General features: G+C 41.3%; 1 protein-coding gene across 1 annotated transcript; it reads left to right on the top strand.

The window, feature by feature from the left end:
• The first annotated feature begins 725 nt into the window (after nt 1-725).
• ywhaba (tyrosine 3-monooxygenase/tryptophan 5-monooxygenase activation protein, beta polypeptide a) lies at nt 726-15,226 on the top strand. Its single transcript, XM_008408284.3, has 7 exons — nt 726-884; nt 4,658-4,818; nt 7,053-7,193; nt 10,087-10,210; nt 11,211-11,374; nt 11,506-11,601; nt 12,783-15,226. The coding sequence occupies exons 2-7, from the start codon at nt 4,666-4,668 to the stop codon at nt 12,837-12,839; spliced, it is 735 nt and encodes a 244-aa protein (XP_008406506.1). The 5' UTR covers nt 726-884; nt 4,658-4,665; the 3' UTR covers nt 12,840-15,226.
• The last annotated feature ends 1,711 nt before the right edge of the window (nt 15,227-16,937 follow it).

The following is a 16,937-nucleotide window of genomic DNA, read 5'->3' as shown; positions in this document are numbered from 1 at the left end:
AATTTAAAAAGTGCCTCAATTGGTCTTGGGCCATAATGAGACAAGGCAACATGGAGCTGTGTTTCATCAGTGTGATGAATGCCATGTCCTGTAATGACACCGCCTAGTGGCAGCACACAAAGATTATAAAATTAAAAATAAATAACAAAGAACTACGCAAAATACTCTCTCTCTCTCTCTCTCTCTCTCTCTCTATATATATATATATATATATATATATATATATATATATATATATATATATATATATATATATATATATATGTGTGTGTGTGTGTGTGTGTGTGTGTGTGTTTAATATAGTACATTGAAGGTTTGATCTGATCCATAATGTATTTAATAATTTGAATTTAAAATCTTCTATAGTGTGGTAACTGAATCTAAAACCAGACAAGCATTTAGTTTTATATAAGTTTAGTTGATTAGATACAAGCCTCTGTAAAATTTAGCTTAAAAAAAGCAAGTTAGAAATCGGCTTTTCTATGTATACACATGTCTATAATATTTGTAATATAAATATTATATATATTATATAGATATGTAATATTTGCCCACACAAGGCCGCATTGGCTGACATGATGCTGAACTTAGATACGACAGCAACGGTCTCATGGAAACAGTTGCCACGGAGACTGGCGGACGTCATCCTGTAACGGTTGCCATGGACCTCCTGACGTCAAAGCCCCTCGCAAGATGGTTAGGAAACCCCCTGGCGCCGTTGCCATAGATACTGGCGGGGGGAGGGGTGGGGTTTAGAGGAAGCGGAAGTGTCAGAGCAGGCGGAAGTGGTACTGCCCTGAATATCCCGAGCAGCAAGCGGAGGACGGCTTGAGATACTCCCATCGTTAAGAGAATAAAATCAGGATCTCTAATACGCTCAAAATGTGAGTTTACTAATATATTAATCGAGCAATATGTAATATGAAGGCTAAGCTAAGTTTTCACAGGGGAACGGCAGTCGGACTCCTGGTCCCGCGGGCTGCCTCTGCGGCGGAAGGTGCCTATTGTGGTTTGGGGCTGGGTGCGAGAATTTAGGCCAGAGAATTTAACCAGATAATGTGAAATAACCTACAAAACGTTTGCGGCACGGTTGCAGGTACTAACGGCGCAGTCGGAATGCTGCTGATGATTTGCCTTCGAAAGCACGGGCTCGGCTCGATGCGAGCCGCAGACCGTGTGGGGAGGGAGAAGCTTCTCTCGAGTCTGGCCATTTTGACAGCTTAGCAGCGGCCGAGCCGTCGCGAGAGAGCAGCCCGAACAATTTTAGCATCCTGTGCTAAGTACGCATCACGGCGCACTGCCTGTAAGAAGCTCCGTCTTTAAAAAGACGATATAAATGCACATTTTGTCCTCAATCACTGTAAATCGGTATTATAAGAGACGTAGCGCGGTTGTGAATGGCTGAGCTCCGTCATGGCGCAGTGAAACGAGCTAACACACCCTCCATATTTCCCGGGAGTTTTCGCCTCATACACGACGTTTATTTTTTTTACTGAAAAGTGAAAATCGCTGCCTAGGAATTCCAAATCGGGTTGATTAGCTTGAAAGAAATGCTACATTTGCCCCCCCCCAGATTGGTGAATCGGGCCTTCGGTTGGGTGTCGGCGCTCGGTCAGGTCCCGCTTGCTTGCTAGCAGCTAAGCTAATAGGCGCTAATCTATCTCTCCATCTTAAAATTCCGCAGGGGAATGCGACAAGGAGGGCGTAGCTGTTAGCACGCCGAGCCAGTCGGAGGAACCGAACGCTCCCGACTCGGTAGCCGTTTTTCAAGCTTTTAGTGAATCGATGCGTTTATATGTTGTGTTCGGTCCTGTTCGCGGTTTGAAGATGGAGCCTTTTGGGTTTTTTTTCTTTTTCTTTTTTTTCGGCGTGAGTGAGTAAGCCTGTTAACAACCAGGTGGTTGGATAACAGCCCTGCACGTGTAGAGTGAGATACTGGCGTGCTGGATGATCGGAGCTCGGTTCGATCAATTTTATTCGATCCGTGTGTCATTAATGTCATCTATTTAAAAACTGAACCGGGACAAGCGGCATTACATATATGGAGGTAATCAGAATAATAGCGTTACACGTTTGTGTTTAAGCTATCACCAGGAAGAAGATGCGTGAACGTATATATTTCATTTGTGCCTTTTTTGTTATATTTTAATCCAGTTAAAATAAAAACTTTGAATTGTATAAATATCCTTTAAGTCATGGGACATGTTTATTGTGTTTGAGAAGGGATTTAATGCATCTTTTCCTTTCTTAATTCTGCTCTATTTTTTCTTGAACCACTAACATTTCAAGTAAAAACGTACTTAATAAATATCAAATAAAACATAAAACAATTGATTCCTCAATGTATGAAAGTGTGTCTTGGTTGGTGTTAGATTTGAGGAAGTGAAAGTACACGCAATATATTTTTAGTAATAGGTGTACATGCTCATTTTGAAACGCCAAAAATAACACATCCCTGTGAGTATTTTTATTTATGCTGCATGTAGCCAGCAGAAAAAAAGCACAACTCTCTCCACTACATTTCATCTGCTGATGAGCAGAACAAGGTTTTAATTTCTAGTTTTACCACTGCCTGGTGTTTTTGGTACTTTGTATTTTGGAAAACGAATCAGGTCTCTGATCATACCTGTGAGTTTAATTACCCTGTAGGAAGCATGTATAATTGGTCGCACAATAACTGAGTGAAGACGTTGTCCAGATTAATTTTATCTTTTCACTTGTGAGATTAACCAGAGTTACCAACAGATTTTAACCATCAGTTTTGATAGGAAAAAAATTAAATAAAGCTCTTTAAGTCAATTTAAACTGTTTAACACATGTCAAACTTGATTTTATATAAAATATATATATATATCATTTAACTCTACTTTTATTTGAGGGTGAACCCTAACTATTGTAACTAAATGAAAAAAATCCAAAGCTTTTTTTTTTATTATTCACATCATCAAATTGCCCTCATGATTAAAGCAGCACCACTTGGCTATAAATAAAACAGGATGTGGTGAAAGTTTAGGGAAATGCAGCAGTGAACCATCTGTAATCTAACCTAACATGAAAAACTGGATCCAGCGCATACCTATACGTTGTATAAATGCCTTTAATCACCGTTTTATTGAAGCTGTGTTGCTAAAGACGGGCCTTCTGAAGAAACGCAGTCTGGATAACATGACTCTGGTGATGAAGACATGCAGGTGGGGCGTCTTACACCACTGAACTTTTTTATACATTGTGGTGTTTGTTCAGCATCATATTACAAATGGCTGAGCTGCTGTTGTCCCACTAACGTCTTTATTTTAATTAGCAGCTGCTAAAAGCACAAATCACTTTGTTTGGTTTTGGATTTGGCGGTTTTCAGGAGGAGGAACGTTTATTTTGCGCTAAATGACAACTCAAACGTTTTTACAGTATTTTTTGACTAATTACTCTCGTTGCCAAATATCAATTTGACTCAGAAAGCCAATCTGAAGCTATGTTTTAATTACTTTTAGATTTAAAAGATTAATTCCTGATTTAAGTGCCACCTGGTGGTGTGATGAATCCCTACATGTGCATAAATTAACCAAACATCCATTTTGATCCTGTAATTATTAACATTAGGGTGCCTTGCTGCACAGAAGTCCAGTGTCTTAAGGAAATAAAACCCATTTTGAAGGTGCTACACCTTCCCTTTGCAGAGAAAACCTTGTGTTTTATCTAGACCCAGATGCTTAGCCAGCTGCAGCAGAACATCAGCGCTTGCCTGAAGATATGCAGAGTCAAAGCTGTGGAAACAAAATGACATAATCCCTCGTCTAACTAGTTGAGCAAATGCCGACCTGATGGTAAAAGGAATCGTTTGACCACCGAGCTCCTTAACAGACTTATATTTGGGTAAAATGCACAATTTACTCAAATGCTTATACTTTGTGGCTTTATTAAATGCAGGAAATCAACTTTGTTGCTTTGTTTAAATGTTTTGTGCCTTGACGGCAGAATCTTTGAGTCATTGTTTACAGTGTGCCAGCGGTTGTAACAGGAACTCCAACAAAGGTGTTTCTGAGGACATTAGCAGCTGCTTGTCTCTGCAGGCTGGAAGCATAACTGCTACGTAAAGCATGTCAGGTTTGTTTTTCAGTTAAAATGAATAAAAGGTGATATATTAAAACACTACTTAATTACATTAAACCTATTGCCTGCAACAAAAATGCCAGTTTTTCATTTTACTGTAGAGAACATCTTGCTTCCACGTGGAGGTCAGAGGTCACTTGAGCCCCAAGAACATTTAAACTCAGCAGTTTTGAATTTCCATTTGGAAGAAAGTTGATTAGAGCTAATAGTATAACCTGTGTTTCCTCTGCTGTCATGAATAAATGTTTAGATTCCTGACGGAGGTGTGACGTCCCAGTGAGTCCTGCTGATTGGTCTGAAGAGCTGAAAGTCTTCAAGGATAAAATAATGACACATTGTTTTGGATTGAGCTTTTAGATCTATTAAGGTTTTTGAAAATGTTTGAGTTTTAATAATGGTTGTCGATCTGGAGCCCGGTGATTCACCTCCTCGTTCATGCCCTGCTGAGGTTTCCACACCCCTTTGTCCATTTGTCTTATTCAATGAGTTGTTTTTTGCTCTTCTGTATTCCAAACCCCTAATTTTGAGTGTATTTTTTTTTGTCTTTCAGCCTAAAAGATGGATAAGAACGACCTGGTGCAGAAAGCCAAGCTGGCAGAGCAGGCCGAGCGCTACGACGACATGGCGGCTGCCATGAAGGCTGTGACGGAGCAGGGCCAGGAGCTGAGCAACGAGGAGCGCAACCTGCTCTCCGTTGCCTATAAGAACGTGGTATGGCAATTATGGCTCTACAATTGGCTCCTAATCTGGTTTACATCCCACAGTAGACCTCATAGTTCACTATAATTACACATTTAGTTGGACGAGCGTCAAATGTGCTTTGATTTTTACGTTTTTGGTTTAAAAAAAAGTCAGTTCTGTCATTGTTCGAAGAACCAGTGGCAGAAACGCAACCGATTCACTTTCACTCCAAGTGAAAGTCTTTTATGACTCACTGACTTTCTGCACATCAATGCCAACATAATTGTGCTGAAGCCACGCCCATTTTTCAAGTCACTCTCTCACCTTTACACATCTGAGTCGATCTGAATAGCATTCAGCATTGCTTCAGAGTTTGAGACTTGATGTCATCTTTAGTGTGTTCTGGCGCCGCTGACCCCTAAAGGTCAACCAGTTTCATGCCCCAGTCTCTAAAATAAACACATTTTAAGAAATGGGCTTGTTTTCCAGGTGAGCAGGGACAGTAAACTGACTTTTCATTAATCTAGTTTCACATTATTCACCTGTCCTCTTCTAACAAACACAAATATTTTAACAAGTAGAGATTATTGACAAGAGGAGAAGATTTTATCTCACTCAAACTTTCTTGCACAGAACATGCAGGAGCAGCTGCACTGCAGTTTTCCGGTTTAGAGTTAGAGATCTTTTTTTTTTACTTGCATCAGTACTACTAGGAATATATTAAATCACTGTAATTACACTGTAAAAACAGAGAAATGCCAGATGTTTTAATCAGCCAAGAGTAATAAATCATTCTTTTGTTGCCATTAGGGCTGTTGCAACTTGTCACCTGATGGTCAACATCACTATGTTCAGTCTTTAGTTCGTCTTTACTTATTTTCTGAGCTTCTTAATAAAAGTTATGGCTGTTTTTGTCCAAACTGCTGTTTGTTTCCCAGGAGCGTTTATGTGAAAAATATGCTTTTTTAAAGCTGTTCAGTTGCTTGAAGCCCAAATTCCTCTCAGTTAATTTGTTTCAATTTCTTCTAATTGTGTAAATAATGTGAAAATCATAAATTAGTTTAACCAGGACAAATCCCCAAATGGAGAAAATGGGCAGTACTAGTCCATGAAAGGTCAAACTCTGAACAGCGACTTCCAGAAAAACAGCTTTGTGAATCCCAGCCTCCACCTCTGATCACCTCATTTTGGTTAAATGATGTAAAAACTGAATTTTTCCTTGTACGTTTTTCGGGATGCGCCTGTATGAAGATTTGGGCCGATATTTAGATCACTGTTATGGCTGACGACCAATATTTACTGATATTATTATATATATTTCCGCACCTTTTTTAAAAAAAAAACAAAAAAAAACACCCCTCTGATTACACCACTTTCTCTCTGCTTCAGTTAAACATCCCACAATCCTTTGCTGCATCACTGTCACATGACCAACTTCCTTCACTTCCCCTCATTAACAAACTGCAACAAGATGAAAATATCAGTTATCAGCCCAGATTTATTTATCGGATAGTTACCGGTGTGTTAAAAAATGACAAATATCGGCCGATACCGATGTTGGTACCGATATTTTGTGTATCCCTATTTTTATTCGGTTCAGTCTCATAGAATGTAAGATTTTTGATTAAGGGTGAACCTTTAAATAAACCCTGATGTCCTTCATTTTGGGACATCGGTGATTGGGCGATACTTGTTTGTGAAGCCGATCTGATCCACCTCGGCAAAGGCCTAAAAATCAGCAACTGTTTTCTTTTGCTCTGCCATGAGAGGTTTGACTGATGGTCACCCGACTGTGGCCAAATCTGCAACCTTTTTGCTATTTTCAGCAACATTTCTGACAAAAGAAAAATCAGTATTGGCCAAAATCAGAATCGGCAGCTCAGGCTTTTTAAGGATTGGTGATCAGTGATGGGCCAGAAAATTGCAATCAGTGCATCCCTATTCTTTGTACTTTTATTTTAAAATCCATGATTCATGACTTTGACGTGCTGGAGGTAACGTTTTCTACATTTACAGGGCGAAATTATAAATATTCTTATAAAAAAAAGTACATAAATTAGCCTTTTTTTTGTTGTTGTTGATTAATGAAAACAATCGTCAGTGGAAGCTCTAAAACAGCGTTTTTATATTTCATATTCAAGTAACTTTCTACAAAATAACTCCCCGACGTTCGCTCCAGCAGATTTCAGTCGCCGGTGCAGCGGTTTCTTTTTCTGGTTTCTGATGATGGTCAATGCCGGTTGTGTGTGTGCTGCTGCCGATAGGTGGGGGCCCGCCGCTCTTCCTGGCGCGTCATCTCCAGCATCGAGCAGAAGACGGAGGGGAACGAGAAGAAACAGCAGATGGCCCGAGAATACCGCGTGAAGATCGAGGGTGAACTCCAAGAAATCTGCCACGACGTGCTGGTATGAACAGGAACGGGGAGGGGCGGCCGAGGGGTGTGAAGAGAATAAAAAACGGGGTGGGTGGTGATAATGGGTCCAGGGAACGGGACGTGGGACTGGAGTTGTTAAATAGGGCAGAGGTGGCGGAAGAGCGACTCATCCTCCCTCGGTGCTGGGAGGCAGCGGCGCTCTGCGTGGAGATTCTCACATCTCTGCTTCGGTTTCTGTAGTTTCTAAACGTTTTTAAATAAGACAGGATAGGAATTTTATAACAAAATTACAGAAAAATCTGAACAGATTGAGTGTTAAACGCCCGATGTTGAAACCAGAGATGCACCGATTCTGTATTATCTGTATTGGTTCCGATATTTAAAAAAATTCTAGATCGAGTATCGGTGACGATGTGTCCGATCTATTCAGTCTCATTCTATGCTTTATGGTCTGGGTGACGTCATGTTTATTATTTATTTTTCATTATATTTGAATTCCTAATTGGACTTTCTGAACTATTTGAAAGAATGTTTAGTTTATTTTCACATGTTTGACCAACTTTTTATTTTAGTCTTATGTATTTGACATTAGCCGTTTTACTCTTAACTGCTTCAACTAATCAATTTAAAGTTGTTTGTACATGTTTGACCAAGTTTGTGAAGCTGTTGGTGTATTTAGGTCAGTTCAGGAGTGTGTTTCTGTATCAGATGATGCTAAACCTCAGACATCTGTATCGGTATCGAAAGGGAGAAAGTGGATCTCTAGTTGAAACTAGAAAAGATGGAGAACCTGAAACCTAAAGATGAGATGTAGTTTAAAATCTGCTGCACCTCAAACTGGTTTAATTTGCTTTACTTCACCTTTAAGAGCCTCATAAACAGCTGAAGGGTTTAATGTGGGACTCGGCCTCAGCTTGACCCTCAGAGAAACGCTGCCTGCAGTTTTTAAACACCACAGGTGTGATCAGCTCCACCAGCAGCCGCTTCTTCACATTCTGGCCCCCGACGAGTGGAGAGCAGAATCTGCTCAAGGTCAAACGAGACTGAAATATTTCAGCGCATGAGCAGATGGCTAATAATATCTTCAAGGTCAAAGCTTGGTGGAGCCTCAGCGGTGATGATGTGGGGCTGCAGGAATGAAGGGAGGAAAGGATGAGTGGAAGCTTGCTGTCCTTAAAGCAGCAGCAGGAGGAGGAAGAGGAGGACCGGCTACTCCAGGACGAAGAAAATAATCGTTTTTGTGATAAATATAGCGTCTGAAGATGGAGCTTAGTGTCCAGGGAGTTGGCCTCAAATTGCTATCCCACCAATTTATAGCTTTGTTTTCTGTATCATTTTATTGCAAAATTAATATTTGAGTCTAACTGCTGCAATAAAAGATTTAAAATTCCTGACATCAGCACAATCGTTAAATCCAGCCCCTCAGTTGCAGAGTTTCTCTTATTGGTTCACTGCAAACAACCAAATCTGCTCTCCATTCTACCACATCGACCTCTGGCCCTGACGGGACTTGGTGAATTCTGTTCCACAAACTAGTGACCAAAAAAGCCCCAAAAACCCGGGTCAGTATCTGCATGTTTCAGCAGGTCAAAGTTGAGACTGTAACGTCTTTTAATGCCATCTTGAATGAAATTAAAACTAAAAAAACTGTAAATATAAGGGATGGTTGGGCGATGCAATCAAGAACCCGGCTTGATCTGTTACACATGACTCTATACATCCTTAACCTTCACAGTGCCTAGCTAGCTTAAGTTTGTTTTCACAGAATAGCCTCTTCTGAAAACTTTGTTCAACAAACTTGTAATAAATCTGTACTTACCCATGATGATGCTAAAACGCTAGCTAGCTAGCTAGCAAGTGTTTATTAGTTAGCTAGTTCCAGGAGCTTCACCGATCTCGAGTCACAGAACGCATTGAAGATTTCTATTTTACTCAAACTTCTGCCTGACTGAAAAGTCCAAGAAAATAAGTACAGCAGAGCAAGATTTAAGATTCCATTAACAAGTTTAAGATCAACTTCCGTTTATTTTTAATGAAAATTTAAGACTTCAGGGATTGGTGGACACTCTGTAGCTCTCAGCTTGGTTGAGGTGAATTTTGGCGCAGTTAGAATATATATGTGAACGCCAAGCGGACTGGAGATCAAAGCAGGAAGTGGACTATAGCAAAGGGTATTCTGGGTAAACTAGCCTAGCGCTAGCTAGAAAAATAACGTAGTCTTTAGCTGAAGAGAAATCCTCCAACTACTGAAGTCTGTTTATACTCCATACTTGCTTACATTTCGTGAAGAAAGAAGTTATGCTCATCGTCGTCTTCAGAGGTTTTGTCGTTTTCTTCAGTGGTTGTCTGTGCAGCGCCACCTCAGGCGAGGAGGGGAACTGGTTTTTTCAAAGGGTTTAACAGCAGCTGAAAATTAACAAATGGTTCCAAATTAAACTGAATCTACCAGACTCGGGTGGGAAGACGCCTTAAAACGGTTTCTTTTTTTACTATAAACTTTACTAAGCAAGATTCCACATGCAAAAAATATGCAACGTTTAGCCGAGATGAAGATATTTTTGCATTGAATGCAGAATTGTCGGTAAGTGCTAACAGAGGTGGGATAATTACTGAGAAGTTAAAAATCAGAGGGAAAGTGCTGGATGGTGATTGCTTGAGCAGATATCTGCACATTCTTAGGACAGGTTGGTGGAGTCAGCAGATTAAAATGGGCCTAAATGTAATCACTGGAACAAAGCTGGGCTCAGTGAAGAGACGCTCCGGGGTGAAGTTGCAGCTGATCACATGATCTGGATAAAACCCTCCTTTAAACTGTTAGATGAGGGCAGCAGCAGCAGCCAGCGCGGCGGGGTGCTACCTGCCGGTGATGGGGTTCCAGGTTTATTCTGATGTACTGACCTCTGACCTGTCCCTGTTTGTTCCAGAACCTGCTCGACAAATTCCTCATTGCCAACGCATCTCAGGCAGAGAGCAAGGTGTTCTACCTCAAAATGAAAGGGGACTACTTCAGATACCTGTCAGAGGTGGCCTCTGGGGACTCGAAGAAGGGTGAGGACCCCGACTCAGCCTCACTGCTTCAAAGACGAACATTTCACACCTTCAGTTCCTGCAGCTTCCACACGAACTGGAGGAATAAAACCAAAGCAGTTCATCACCTTCTTATCATTGCATGGAATCATTTGCTCACGACGCTGTTAATTACACAGAATCCATGTGAAGCGTTTCTACTAACCATTATGTGGAAATGACATAATTGGCCAGAGTGGATGTCATTTGATCTCAGCTTCTTTGTCGTCTATTTATATCCTTTTCTTTAAGCTTCAGTCGAAGGCGCGACCGCCTCATGCAGGCTGTTGCTAAGAGACAGCTTCATCGTCCTGCCAAGGGTTTCAATCACCTAATTGCCATGGCGATGGGTTGACTGAAGTAGCACTGACTAGTATGGGTGGGCGATATGGACTTTAACTTTTATCATGATATTTTAAGGTGCTACTGCAATAATGGTAAAAGTAACGATCAGAAATATTGACTTGTTTTTAGGTAACAGTGTAGCTGTAGAAAAACATTTGTGGAAACTGCACACAGTAACCGCATTTCATTTTATTTGCATTTCAATGTTTTGGTATTTATTGAAACTTTTGGTGAACAGTGGAGAAAATGGTAAAAATAACATTCCTGACGATAGTTACAGGTTTATTTAAACATCAGTAATTGGAGTTTATTGTGACAATAAGTGATGAACGATGTCGGTGCTCACCCGTAATGACCAACACTTCAGTTATCAAACGGTCGCCAGGCAGAATCAGAATCACTATGCTAAATATTTAGTTTTATTTGATATTGGCTGAAAGTAAAGACATTTTTCAGGTTGAGTCTCTGAATGGACAAAAGAATAAAATGATAAATTAGCAGCAGCAGCGGTTTCCCTGGAAGAGAATTGTGTTCCCTCCACTCATAAAGCTTGTTGATATGAGCCGTAGGACGGAGGCGGCTGTGCAGGATCACTGTGTGACTGCTGTGTGTGTGTGTGTGTGTGTGTGTGTTAAAGAAACGGTGGAGAACTCTCAGAAGGCCTACCAGGACGCCTTCGACATCAGCAAGAAGGACATGCAGCCAACACACCCCATCCGGCTGGGCCTGGCCCTCAACTTCTCCGTCTTCTACTATGAAATCCTCAACTCGCCCGAGCAGGCCTGCTCTCTGGCCAAGCAGGCGAGTTTCAGCACACACACCCACAGGCCGCACGCCTGCCCCTCAGCCGTTCACCCGACCTCCGGAACGGACGGCGAGGCTTTCAGGAGAGTCGGGGAAACTGTAACGATGGATTATGTTTTTTACTGCAGGCTTTCGACGAAGCGATCGCCGAGCTTGACACCTTGAACGAGGATTCATACAAAGACAGCACGCTGATCATGCAGCTACTAAGGGACAACCTTACTGTAAGTATATGCAACCAGCTGTTTTCTCACTAATCCATTTTTTGTTAAACATTTTTATTGAAACATCTGTTGGGATCCTCCATAATTCCTGGACAGCTGAAATATTCTCCCTTTCTATCTTGAGCTTCAGTCGATTTGACACATTAAACTTGTGAGAAACAAACGAGTTTCACAGGTGAAGCTGCTTTCAGCAGCAGCTGCTCTGATTGGCTGCCTGTCACCAAATGATTTATGCTCTCAGGTTATTCACCCAGCAGTGAAACATCAAACTGTGAGACGGGATTGGTTGAACCTTTTTGGATTTTCGTTCCTTTCGCTTCCACCTGTAGTAACTCAGCCCAGATGTTGGTTTGAGTTTAAAGTCTGGCTGATTGTTGTTCTGTGATCACTGGTTTTACGCTGCAGATAGTTTAATGAATGCTAAATTAAAGGAAGGATAGTCTGAGCTGTTTCTCATCGTCTACTTGGCACAGAAACATCTGCAATCTGATCCGACGTTTCAACCTTTTCCTTCTGGAAACTCAGTCCTGGAGTTTAGAGACCAAAGAAGTTCTGAGTTTCTGTTTGACCCAAAGATTCAACTCAGACTTTTGGTTTCTGAAGGGAAATATTTCATTTTGACGGTTGCATGTCGAATGATTTATTCTCTCCTCGATCATTAATGGAAAAATCTTTACAGGCAAAAATGTAATAAAACTTTTTAAAATAACTGCTGAGCTCATTTTCACATGTTTTTGTCGACTTTTATGTTTGGTCAGAAGGTTTCTGTACCATCACCCTAATCTGCCTCGGATTGAATTCGACTCCCTTCTGGTTATTAATTTTACTTCCAGTCAGGAAATGGAGGCTAATAAACAGTTTTGACTCATTTTGGGATAAATGGATTCAGATTAAACAAAGTGAAACGCTGCTTTACAAAGCTATAATTCCCTATAAGTAAATAAAACTGAAGAAGTGGAATATGAAGTTTTAATCTGTCTCAGTGTCGCGTTTCTTCATCATCCTGGTTTTATCCAACCTACTTCAGCTGGTTTATCACCTGCTGTTTGGCTCATTTACTTACATTTACAGTCATTAGTTTTTCCTAGTATAAACTCTATTCTTTGTCATCGTCTCTCCTGTGTGACTGAGTCGCTGTAAATTCAGAGTTTTTGACTTACAGATGTTTTGTGTGTTTGCAGCTGTGGACATCAGAAAACCAGGGAGACGAGGGTGAAACCGGCGACGCAGACAACTAGAGCGCACTTCACTGTTAACCCATCCCCACACTTCTCCTCCTCCTCTCCCTGTATCTCCTCCTCCTCCTTCTCTTCCTCCTCTCTTCGTACACATAAACAGCCCGTTCATTCCCTCGTTCCCGCCTCTCCGAACCCGGCCGCCTGACTTCCCTTCTGTATAACCAACAGCATGAATAGCACCCGACCTTCACAAATATTACTGAGCGAACGAGGCGAGGTTAAGGACCCCGTCCCCCCACCCGCCCTCTCTCCATCATGGCACTCCAACACAGGCCAGCAGGCTCACACCTCTGGCTGGTTTAGTCTTATAGCACGCAGAGAGGGTTTCTATCCCAAACCACCAACTAAAAGAACATCCTCCAGAGCCCGCCTTCTCCTGTTTATACCTTCCTTGTTTAATCTTTCTCTTCCATCCCTCCCTCCTAACATCTCAGTACGTTCTCTCCCTCCTCCCCTCCTGTCCTAGTGAGTTAAAGCATTTATATAGTTGTCCATTCCTTCTCTGTTTGGCTTTTCATAGTGTACTGGCAAAGAATGGCTGGTTTTATTCCACTTTAAACAAAACAAAGGTTATTAAACTGTCCGTTTATTTTCAACAAACGCTGTGATGCTTAGTTTTTCCTCTAAATCCTCCCGACCTGGGAATGGAGGGGGTGGGTGGTTGTTTGAACAGCAGGGGAATTCTGCTGGGGGTTTATACAGAAGGGTCCTCCATACAAGGCTGTATTGTGACACTGATAAAAGTTAAACAAATGGTTTTTTCCTTTTGGTTTGGGTAATCAACACTTGCTGGTTTCTTTTTTTTTTTTTTTTGCCAACTGGGACCTTTAAAGATTTGACACCATTTTACACAAAAAAAATAGTAAATTGTTCAGCAAAAGTGGAAACATTCCATCTTCCTTTTCAGCAACACGACCCGCTTGCTTCCCCTCCTTTCTCTCGCCTGTCCTTTGGTTTACTTTTCCGGGTGTGTTTTGATTCTGTAACCAATCGATCAGTTCCGTTTTTTGAAAACTGTAAAATTGTAAAACATTTTTAGAGCTTAACTGTAAATCTTTGTTGTTGTTTTTTTTTTTTTTTTGTGGAGAACAGAATGGTTTTTGGATGTTCGTTACCACCTGCCTGCAGATAAAACCTTGAAGCCGTTACAGTCAGCTGCTGTTTGATGCTTCGGTGAATTATTATTTTTTAAACCAGATTTGTTTCTGCCTTCCTTCTCTGCCCTCATTCTGTCCATTCCTGCCTCTACAAGACAAGTTTAGTCAAGTCTCGTGTTACAGCTCGCGGCAGAACGCTGCAAAAAAAAAAGTGCCTGCCCTGAGCTGTAGCCGCTCAAACCTTCTGCAGCGCGAGTTAAAAACGGTACAGTCTGTGGAATGACGCCGCTTCCTGGGACCTGGCGTTTCCGTTTCAATCAGACCAACGTCAAAATCTAAATTCCTCCCCTGCTATTGAAACCGACGTAGCTCTGGTGGAACTAGTTGGAAAAAGTAAAGTTGGGTTTTGGTGCAGGTCGAAGCCTCGGCAGGTTATGTACATTTTAGGAGCCAAATCACAGCCGATCAGCCAATCGAGGAAATGAGAACCTGTAGTTTGGATTATGGTTTTAGAAAAATGTGCAGATCAGTTGAGGCACGCGTCCAACTGCACCGAAACGAATACTAAAAATTCAATCCCCCAAAAAATCAGATTTCATATTCGACTTTACACCCTGGTATTGGCAGATAAACACACTGCAGCTTTTCCCAAAACATTTTCCCCCCTTTTTCTACTCAGTGTCACAATAACCTTGTCTAAAGCACCATGACATTCCACTCTGTAGATGTAGAAGGTATTCTTCTTTTTCCTGGGGACAAATATTTTCATGCACTGACATTTAAAAAGTAGAAAAAGACAAAAAAAAAATCTCATCCTCCCTACTGCTCTTTTTTTTCCTCTTTAGCTGAACAAAAAGACAGTTATTCTTCGCTTTCTAAGGACAAAACGGATCCCTTGCAGTAGTGAATGTGGCACCGAGCCTGTCTGTATATCTGGTATCTGAAATCATTTTGTTTTTACTGACCAGTATTCTGCTTAAAATAAAACAAAAATCAACCCAAAAACAACAAAAAAGTCTGCTTCTGTGACGGTTTTCTTGCTTAGCTCGCACGTGGTTGTGAAACTTTAGGTTTAGCTTAAATATACAAAAAAAAAAACACAAAAATGGTTTTAAAAAAATGGAGAAAAAAAATCCTGAGTACCTTTCCTTCACTCTGGTTCTTGACGTAAAACTAGATTTGTGTATGTCTTTTAAAAAAAAATCCAATTCTAGTTTAACCTTTCATGTTATAAACAGGATAAATTGTAAAAGACGATTTAAAGTGAAATAAAGTTTTATCAGTTCCGAATCAGCCCTTCTCTTTGTCGTCACCTGCCAGCCTGGTCATGCTACATGTTTCTGACTTCCTGTTGACCGTATGTTGTACATCTAGAGGGGGGAAGGTTACCAATCAACCAATCAGTCAATCAATCAACGGATCAAATCTCTGGCTCAGACAACTGTTGAGGGGAAAAACTGTTGGGACAGAAAAATGCAAATCTTCACCACGTTGACGGGCTTCAGTGTTATCAAGTCTCAGCGACGTTTTATTCAAATAGACGTATGCAAAGTTTTATTCTCGCTTCATAGACGATCAGACAACGGGCCGAGAAATAATTCTGCACAAAGAAAAGGACTGAATGCTGCTTTCTGTTCATCATTTTTACCGTCATCACTTTTTACACAATCCTTTTTTTGGTTGAAACGATTTTTTTTTTCCCATAAACTGGGTTTCAGATGAAATTCTCAGGTAAATTAATAGAAATATCCTTTGCAGCTGAACCAGCAGCAAGTTGAAGTGGATGAGAAGACGGGACAGGAGTAATATAGTCCAGTTAAAATGTCAGACTGAGATTAAAGGAGGCGTGCAGCTGATTGTATTTCATGTGGATGGATGCTTTTCCATAAAACTGCAAATAGCAAGAATATTGCTAGGAGGAAGGATCTGTTATGCTACTTTGTGCACCCAGGATGCAGCTCTGCAGCAGCTCCATGTATTCAGTTCAGATCCGTTTATTTCTATAGCACTTTACAAAAAAAATAAAAAATTGAAACATTCCAGTTTCTAAGGAAACTCATCCGATTGCATCGAGTCATTGACTCGCAGCATTTTCTCCTGGATATAGCGACAACCTGCACATGGAGCATGCATGTGGCGACAGTGGAGAGGAAAAACTCCCCTGTAACAGGAACAAACCTCCAGCAGAACCAGAGCAAGCGGCCATCTGCCTGGGGTTTGAGAAGACGAGGCAGATGCATGATATTCATGAAAGTGTGGGGTGGAAGACATTTTCCAGCAGTAATCTGGACACATCAACTCTTTCTCCACATTTGCTGGCCAGTTTGATGTCACCCGACATGTTTCCTGCGGTCCTGAGGATGGGCGGGTCACGACCTGCTGCTTGCCCGGGCCTGTCTGTACATCTGAAACTAACGATTCAAAGGGATTTCCTCTTGGCCAGGACCTCTTGCAGTGGTTTGATCCATATTGTGGGTTCAGTGTTTGGGATGAACCACCTGCAGCCTCCAGACTCGGACTGTCCCACCCGTCTCACGCTGGGCAGCTCCGCCTTAAGAGGTTTGTTCAGTTTGCATCTTGTCCAAACCTCGGCTTCACACTTTGATTGTTCCTGTCCCGACCTTTGACCACTCTGGAGTTGATCATTCACCAAGTCTTTGCCGCGGCTGTTTGATCTGGTCGACTGGACGATTAAACTTTTCTTCCACTTCTTCCTGGTTTTGGTTTCTGTTTTAAACCATTTGAGATGATTTTAGCTCAGCGGTCTACTTTTTTATCACTGCTGTCCATTTTACTATGATTTTCACTGAAATTCACTACAACCAGTTTTGTTTTTTTTAACTCCTCTAATTGATCTGCACATCTACCAGTAAAGTATTGATCTGATTGGTCTTGATCATAGGGCTGCACAGTGGTGCAGTTGGTAGAGCTGTTGCCTTGCAGCAAGAAGGTTCTGGGTTAGATTCCCGGCCCCGGTCTTTCTGCATGGAGTCTCCATGTT

This window comes from Poecilia reticulata, chromosome 5, assembly GCF_904066995.2.
Source record: "Poecilia reticulata chromosome 5, P_reticulata-male-v2, whole genome shotgun sequence".
Taxonomy (NCBI): Eukaryota; Metazoa; Chordata; class Actinopteri; order Cyprinodontiformes; family Poeciliidae; genus Poecilia; species Poecilia reticulata.
This window is presented reverse-complemented; position numbering and strand designations above follow the sequence as displayed.